At 45.9% G+C, this 9,458-nt stretch overlaps 2 protein-coding genes across 3 annotated transcripts in view; one reads left to right on the forward strand and one right to left on the reverse strand.

Moving 5' to 3' along the window:
- The window catches only part of VASP (vasodilator stimulated phosphoprotein), a 22,651-nt gene extending 21,128 nt beyond the window's left edge, over positions 1 to 1,523 (forward strand). For both annotated transcript variants that reach the window (XM_075848477.1, XM_075848476.1), the window contains exon 12: positions 977 to 1,523. In XM_075848477.1, coding sequence (XP_075704592.1) covers positions 977 to 1,014 — 38 coding nt within the window. In that variant the 3' untranslated portion in view covers positions 1,015 to 1,523. The remainder of the gene's footprint in view (positions 1 to 976) is intronic.
- On the reverse strand, positions 1,240 to 8,552 carry OPA3 (outer mitochondrial membrane lipid metabolism regulator OPA3). Its single transcript, XM_075848480.1, has 2 exons — positions 8,356 to 8,552; positions 1,240 to 1,954 (listed from the first exon to the last, which is right to left on the reverse strand). The coding sequence occupies exons 1-2, from the start codon at positions 8,495 to 8,497 to the stop codon at positions 1,644 to 1,646; spliced, it is 453 nt and encodes a 150-aa protein (XP_075704595.1). The 5' UTR covers positions 8,498 to 8,552; the 3' UTR covers positions 1,240 to 1,643.
- Between the last annotated feature and the right edge of the window lie 906 nt (positions 8,553 to 9,458).

Below are 9,458 nucleotides of genomic sequence, written 5' to 3' on the forward strand. Positions count from 1 at the left end.
TCACAGTGTGAGAGACGGAGGCTGGAGGGAAGGGGGATCACATAAAACAGCCAGATCTCCCTCCGGCTGTGGATCACCTAGAACAGCGGATCTGGTGTCATATGAAAGAGGGGATTCTAATCTTTTATAAGACACCAGGATCGCAGTGACACAACCGGAGGTAGCCAGGGAATGGAAGCTGTATACTAAATGATCACATTGTGTTGCTGGGCAGGGAAGGGGGAGAAGCTGTATGCCGACTGGACAGGGGAGACGCTGTATGCTGATTGGACAGGGGAGAAGCTGTATGCCGACTGGACAGGGGAGAAGCTGTATGCTGATTGGACAGCGTCATACAGAAAACATGACTCCGCCCAGAGTGAACTGAAAGTCTCCTCCTATTCGGCTATTAGAGCCACATTTACATATTTAGAAATAAGCTCCAAAACGTTGCAAATAAACGTTTTTTAAAACCAGTCGCCCTGCAGAGATCAGCGTCGCAGCGTCTATTAGATTAGTCCGGAGAAGGGAATTAATAACCGGCTGACAGATCCTCTTTACAGATCAGCGACGTGTCAGAAGTTTTGATTTGTGGGGTCCGAGCACGGAGACCCCCACAAATTGCTAAAACGAAGCCGCAGAAGTCTCGGGGGAGCGCCGTGCCTGTTCATAGACTCTCCGTCCGTGCAGCGCTCCCTGGAAAGCCGAACAGACGAAGCGGCTCCGGGCTCACCCGAGAATTCTGCCGCTTCGTTTTAGTGATTGGTGGGGGTCTCGGAACGTGGACCCCTACTGATCAAAGCTTCTGACATGCCACTATTATATTACATGTCACTTTGTCAAAAAAGTGGAGTTACCCATTAATGGCGGCATTCCCGCAAACGTGGCATGAATAAGTAACGTGCAATTATTTTTTGTTTCGGTCTCGTGGATTTCCCATATGATTTCAGGTCCAGACTGTGTGAACGGCGCCTTACACTCCTGTCTCTCTTTTCAGCTTTTATGCAGGAACTGCGCCGGACCAGCACCTCGTGATCCCAGCGACCGCCCACTGTGAAGTCTCAGGCTCCGCCCACTGCGCTGTACGGCAGACTCTGCAATCATTCCCATACTGGGGGTCCCACCAATAATGGGGGACCTGTACTGCTGCTGGGATGTACTAACCTCTGCTGTGCCCCTCCCCCTCCTGTACTAACCCCTCCCCCTCCTGTCCCCGCACTCTGCGGAGTGTCTCTACACGGGTTTGCGGAGGCTCAGAGCTTCAACCAATAGGATTTTTATTGGATAATTAACATTTTTTTGGAAATTTTATTTTTAATCATTTCAATTTTTGTACAAATTTTTTTATGCGCGGTAGCCGCTCGGCCGCTGGTGGCGGGTGATGGATTCTTCTTCTTGAGATGATAGGTTTAGTAGTATCAGACACTGGAGCGTGCGAGGCGTTTAGCGGGCGGGCGGGGCTTTGGACGATTTTGCGCTGATATATATATATGGGACTGTTTTTTTGTAAGCGGTTTTCTAGAAATAAAATCCTTTGCCTCTTGTGGGGTGTGTGGAGTAATTGCTGTAAGGACGCCAGGACACATCACATCACCGTCCCTTTATTCCCTGTGCTCCATCACGTGGGGGGCAGCGCGCTCCGGAGAATTGTCCCGGCGCCCGCCTCACTTTGCCAGTTGCTGCCTCTCGGCTGCTCGGGCGCGGGCATCCACCTCATCTGTAAGGAGACCTAGTCGTGCGATCTCCACCTCCATGGAGCTCAGTCTGGCCTCCATCTCCTCCTCTTTCCGGCGCGCGTTGGTGGCCTGCCGCGAGTACTCTGCGATCATGCAACCGCCTCCGATTAAAAAGATGGTGGCTTCTCCCAGCAGCTCTGCCCCCAGCTCAGCCGCTGTATCCTCGTTCAGTGGTTTAATGGCAGCTCCGCGGAAGCCCATCATCCTCATCTTCGCTCGCATCTCCACCCAATGATACACTGAGAAGACACACAGGACAGTAAACAGCTGCAGTTCATGGGGCGCCCAGCAGGTGGCAGAATAGATACTATGGGCGTTGTCTAAGCAAAAACAACCAATCGGATGCCAGAGTTCACTGAAGAAACAAGAGCTGGAATCTGATTGGCTGCTGAACACTATAATAAGCTCCATGTATATAAGGACAGGACCCCGATCTGTTATATGCAGAAGGCTTAACACACGTCCTGCTCCGTCTCCAGTGCTGTAGAATCACATGACAGCGCTGACGGACGGGAGCCTAAGGGCCCCTGTATACTACACCGTCTCCTACTGTACAGGTATAAGCAGCCCGCAACAGAGACCGCCGCCGCTCCCTACTGCTATAATAAATCTGGAGGCAGAGACAACGTCAATATGAGGATAGCGCCGATCCTCCCCGCACAGCGACCTCAATACATGTCAGAGCATGCCCACTACACTCCCATACAATAAAGTAGGTAAGAGGCTATATACTCCATACATTACACTATATACCCAGCATGTCACCCCTATATACTCCATACACTACACACCCAGCATGTCACCCCCTATATACTCCATACATTACACTATACACCCAGCATGTCACCCCTATATACTCCATACATTACACTATATACCCAGCATGTCCCCCCTCTATATACCCCATACATTACACTATATACCCAGCATGTCCCCCCTATATATACCCCATACATTACACTATATACCCAGCATGTCCCCCCTATATATACCCCATACATTACACTATATACCCAGCATGTCACCCCCTATATACTCCATACATTACACTATACACCCAGCATGTCACCTTCTATATACTCCATACATTACACTATATACCCAGCATGTCACCCTCTATATACTCCATACATTACACTATATACCCAGCATGTCACCCCTATATACTCCATACATTACACTATACACCCAGCATGTCACCCCTATATACTCCATACATTACACTATATACCCAGCATGTCACCTTCTATATACTCCATACACTCCACTATATACCAGCATGTCACCCCTATATACTCCATACATTACACTATATACTCCATACATTACACTATATACCAGCATGTCACCCCTATATACTCCATACATTACACTATATACCCAGCATGTCACCTTCTATATACTCCATACATTACACTATATACCCAGCATTTCACCTTCTATATACCCCATACATTACACTATATACCCAGCATGTCACCCTCTATATACCTCATACATTACACTATATACCCAGCATGTCACCTTCTATATACTCCATACACTCCACTATATACCCAGCATGTCCCCCTCTATATACTCCATACATTACACTATATACTCCATACATTACACTATATACCCAGCATGTCCCCCTCTATATACTCCACTATATACCCAGCATGTCCCCCTCTATATACTCCATACACTCCACTATATACCCAGCATGTCCCCCCTATATACTCCATACATTACACTATATACCCAGCATGTCCCCCTCTATATACTCCACTATATACCCAGCATGTCCCCCTCTATATACTCCTATATACCCAGCATGTCCCCCTCTATATACTCCTATATACCCAGCATGTCCCCCTCTATATACTCCATACACTCCACTATATACCCAGCATGTCCCCCATATATACTCCATACATTACACTATATACCCAGCATGTCCCCCTCTATATACTCCTTACATTACACTATATACCAGCATGCCCCCTCTATATACTCCATACATTACACTATATACCAGCATGTCACCCCCTAAATACTCCATACATTACACTATATACCCAGCATGTCCCTCTATATACTCCATACATTACACTATACACCCAGCATATCCCCCCTCTATATACGCCATACATTACACTATATACCCAGCATGTCCCCCTCTATATACTCCATACATTACACTATATACCCAGCATGTCACCCCTATATACTCCATACATTACACTATATACCAGCATGTCACCCCTATATACTCCATACATTACACTATATACCAGCATGTCACCCCTATATACTCCATACATTACACTATATACTCCATACATTACACTATATACCAGCATGTCACCCCTATATACTCCATACATTACACTATATACCCAGCATGTCACCCCTATATACTCCATACATGACACTATGTACCCAGCATGTCACCCCTATATACTCCATACATTACACTATATACCAGCATGTCACCCCCTATATACTCCATACATTACACTATATACCCAGCATGTCACCCTCTATATACTCCATACATTACACTATATACCCAGCATGTCCCCCCTCTATATACTCCATACATTACACTATATACCCAGCATGTCACCCTCTATATACTCCATACATTACACTATATACCAGCATGTCACCCCTATATACTCCATACATTACACTATATACCCAGCATGTCACCCTCTATATACTCCATACACTACACACCCAGCATGTCACCCCCTATATACTCCATACATTACACTATATACCCAGCATGTCCCCCTCTATATACTCCATACATTACACTATATACCAGCGTGTCACCCCTATATACTCCATACATTACACTACATACCCAGCATGTCACCCTCTATATACTCCACTATATACCCAGCATGTCCCCCTCTATACACTCCATACATTACACTATATACCAGCATGTCACCTATATACTTCATACATTACACTATATACCAGCATGTCACCTATATACTACATACATTACACTATATACCCAGCATGTCACCCCTATATACATTACACTATATACCAGCATTTCCCCCTATATACTCCACTATATACCCAGCATGTCACCCCTATACACTCCATACATTACACTATATACCCAGCATGTCACCCCTATATACTCCATACATTACACTATATACCCAGCATGTCACCCTCTATATACTCCATACATTACACTATATACCCAGCATGTCCCCCTCTATATACTCCATAAATAACACTATATACCCAGTATGTCACCTTCTATATACTCCATACATTACACTATATACCCAGCATGTCACCCTCTATATACTCCATACATTACACTATATACCAGCATGTCACCCCTATATACTCCATACATTACACTACACACCCAGCATGTCACCCCCTATATACTCCATACATTACACTATATACTCAGCATGTCCCCCATACATTACACTATATACCCAGCATGTCCCCCTCTATATACGCCATACATTACACTATATACCCAGCATGTCCCCCTCTATATACTCCATACATTACACTATACACCCAGCATGTCCCCCTCTATATACTCCATACATTACACTATATACCCAGCATGTCACCCCTATACACTCCATACATTACACTATATACCCAGCATGTCACCTTCTATATACTCCATACATTACACTATATACCCAGCATGTCACCCCTATATACTCCATACATTACACTATATACCCAGCATGTCACCCCTATATACTCCATACATTACACTATATACCCAGCATGTCACCCTCTATATACTCCATACACTACACACCCAGCATGTCACCCCCTATATACTCCATACATTACACTATATACCCAGCATGTCCCCCTCTATATACTCCATACATTACACTATATACCAGCGTGTCACCCCTATATACTCCATACATTACACTACATACCCAGCATGTCACCCTCTATATACTCCATACACTCCACTATATACCCAGCATGTCCCCCTCTATACACTCCATACATTACACTATATACCAGCAAGTCACCTTCTATATACTTCATACATTACACTATATACCAGCATGTCACCTATATACTACATACATTACACTATATACCCAGCATGTCACCCCTATATACATTACACTATATACCAGCATTTCCCCCTATATACTCCACTATATACCCAGCATGTCACCCCTATACACTCCATACCCAGCATGTCACCCCTATATACTCCATACATTACACTATATACCCAGCATGTCACCCTCTATATACTCCATACATTACACTATATACCCAGCATGTCACCCTCTATATACTCCATACATTACACTATATACCCAGCATGTCACCCTCTATATACTCCATACATTACACTATATACCCAGCATGTCACCCTCTATATACTCCATACATTACACTATATACCCAGCATGTCACCCTCTATATACTCCATACATTACACTATATACCCAGCATGTCCCCCTCTATATACTCCATACATTACACTATATACCCAGCATGTCCCCCTCTATATACGCCATACATTACACTATATACCCAGCATGTCCCCCTCTATATACTCCATACATTACACTATATACCCAGCATGTCACCCTCTATATACTCCATACATTACACTATATACCCAGCATGTCCCCCTCTATATACTCCATACATTACACTATATACCCAGCATGTCCCCCTCTATATACTCCATACATTACACTATATACCCAGCACGTCACCCCTATATACTCCATACATTACACTATATACCCAGCATGTCACCTTCTATATACTCCATTCATTACACTATATACCCAGCATGTCCCCCCTCTATATACCCCATACACTACACACCCAGCATGTCACCCCCTATATACTCCATACACTCCACTATATACCCAGCATGTCCCCCTCTATATACTCCATAAATAACACTATATACCCAGTATGTCACCTTCTATATACTCCATACATTACACTATATACCCAGCATGTCACCCTCTATATACTCCATACATTACACTATATACCAGCATGTCACCCCTATATACTCCATACATTACACTACACACCCAGCATGTCACCCCCTATATACTCCATACATTACACTATATACTCAGCATGTCCCCCATACATTACACTATATACCCAGCATGTCCCCCTCTATATACGCCATACATTACACTATATACCCAGCATGTCCCCCTCTATATACTCCATACATTACACTATACACCCAGCATGTCCCCCTCTATACACTCCATACATTACACTATATACCCAGCATGTCACCTTCTATATACTCCATACATTACACTATATACCCAGCATGTCACCCCTATATACTCCATACATTACACTATATACCCAGCATGTCACCCCTATATACTCCATACATTACACTATATACCAGCATGTCACCCCCTATATACTCCATACATTACACTATACACCCAGCATGTCACCCCCTATATACTCCATACATTACACTATACACCCAGCATGTCACCCCCTATATACTCCATACATTACACTATACACCCAGCATGTCACCCCCTATATACTCCATACATTACACTATACACCCAGCATGTCACCCCCTATATACTCCATACATTACACTATACACCCAGCATGTCACCCCCTATATACTCCATACATTACACTATACACCCAGCATGTCACCCCCTATATACTCCATACATTACACGATACACCCAGCATGTCACCCCCTATATACTCCATACATTACACTATACACCCAGCATGTCACCCCCTATATACTCCATACATTACACTATATACCCAGCATGTCACCCTCTATATACTCCATACATTACACTATACACCCAGCATGTCACCCCCTATATACTCCATACATTACACTATACACCCAGCATGTCACCCCCTATATACTCCATACATTACACTATACACCCAGCATGTCACCCCCTATATACTCCATACATTACACTATATACCCAGCATGTCACCCTCTATATACTCCATACATTACACGATACACCCAGCATGTCACCCCCTATATACTCCATACATTACACTATACACCCAGCATGTCACCCCCTATATACTCCATACATTACACTATACACCCAGCATGTCACCCTCTATATACTCCATACATTACACTATATACCCAGCATGTCACCCTCTATATATACTCCATACATTACACTATATACCAGCATGTTATCCCATATATACATTACTCTGATAAGGGGGAGCAGTGTGGATGTCACAGTTATGGGGGCACAGTATAGATGTCACGGTTATGGGGGCACTATAGCTGGCTCTGATAAGGGGGAGCAGTGTGGATGTCACAGTTATGGGGGCACTATAGCTGGCTCTGATAAGGGGGAGCAGTGTGGATGTCACGGTTATGGGGGCACAGTATAGATGTCACGGTTATGGGGGCACTATAGCTAGGCTGGCTCTGATTTGAGGGATCCTAGTACCACCATGTGATCAGGGTGACCTCCTACGGTTGCACACAGGATCGCCGCTTTAAGCAGCTGTTCTGTGATTGGTTGGCGGTTGTCGCTTCATTAGTCCCATTGGACAGCTGTCTCTACTTCCCAGTTATTAAGGTGGCACAGCTGTCCCCGAGTATAATCACCTTGAGCGGGCGGAAGACAAATGTAGGTGCGGAAGAATTCGCTGCGCCGGGCCCCAGCCTTGATTCGGTTGGCGAGCGGCTTACTGATCTGCCGGATCCCTAGATACAGGAGCTTCGCGATGGGAAAGGCACCCACCACCATCTTTGGTGACGTCACATACCGAAGCTCTGCTACGCCTCTCTTCCGGATTAGGGTCCGCCTAATGTCTAAGAGCCAATAAGATAGAAGGGCGGGAACTGCAGATGACTGGACACGTGACTATCATTCAAAATTAGGTACCGCGTGTCTAATATAAGATCATGAGGCCGTGAAATGTCACTGAGGTAAAAACTGCAGATAGGTGATAGATGGTGGTATATGGAGGAGGAGGAGGCGGAGGAGGCGGAGGTGCTGGTATACACCTCAGGGAGGAGGAGGCGGTGTTATATACCGCAGGGAGGAGGAGGCGGTGTTATATACCGCAGGGAGGAGGAGGCGGTGTTATATACCGCAGGGAGGAGGAGGCGGTGTTATATACCGCAGGCAGGAGGAAGCGGAGGTGCTGGTATATACCTCAGAGAGGGGGAGGAGGAGGCGCTGGTATATACCTCAGGGAGGCGGAGGTGCTGGTATACACCTCAGGGAGGAGGAGGCGGTGTTATATACCGCAGGGAGGAGGAGGCGGTGTTATATACCGCAGGCAGGAGGAAGCGGAGGTGCTGGTATATACCTCAGAGAGGGGGAGGAGGAGGCGCTGGTATATACCTCAGGGAGGAGGAGGTGGTGGTATATGGAGGCGGAGGCGGTGTTATATACCGCAGGGAGGAGGAGGCGGAGGTGCTGGTATATACCTCAGGGAGGAGAGGAGGAGGCGCTGGTATACACCTCAGGGAGGAGGAGGCGGTGGTATGCGGAGGCGGTGTTATATACCGCAGGGAGGCGGAGGTGCTGGTATATACCGCAGGGAGGAGGAGGTGCTGGTATATACCTCAGGGAGGGGGAGGCGCTGGTATATACCTCAGGGAGGAGGAGGCGGTGTTATATACCGCAGGGAGGAGGAGGCGCTGGTATATACCTCAGGGAGGGGGAGGAGGAGGCGGTGTTATATACCTCAGGGAGGAGG

Source organism: Rhinoderma darwinii, unplaced genomic scaffold, assembly GCF_050947455.1.
Source record: "Rhinoderma darwinii isolate aRhiDar2 unplaced genomic scaffold, aRhiDar2.hap1 Scaffold_41, whole genome shotgun sequence".
In the NCBI taxonomy this organism is placed as follows: domain Eukaryota; kingdom Metazoa; phylum Chordata; class Amphibia; order Anura; family Rhinodermatidae; genus Rhinoderma; species Rhinoderma darwinii.

Bases quoted from the DNA above. Each gene is read 5' to 3' on its own strand.
- OPA3 (XM_075848480.1), bottom strand. From the start codon at position 8,497: ATGGTGGTGGGTGCCTTTCCCATCGCGAAGCTCCTGTATCTAGGGATC. The intron at 1,955-8,355 runs GTGATTATACTC...GTGTCTTCTCAG, and splicing joins TTGTCTTCCGCCCGCTCAAG to TGTATCATTGGGTGGAGATG.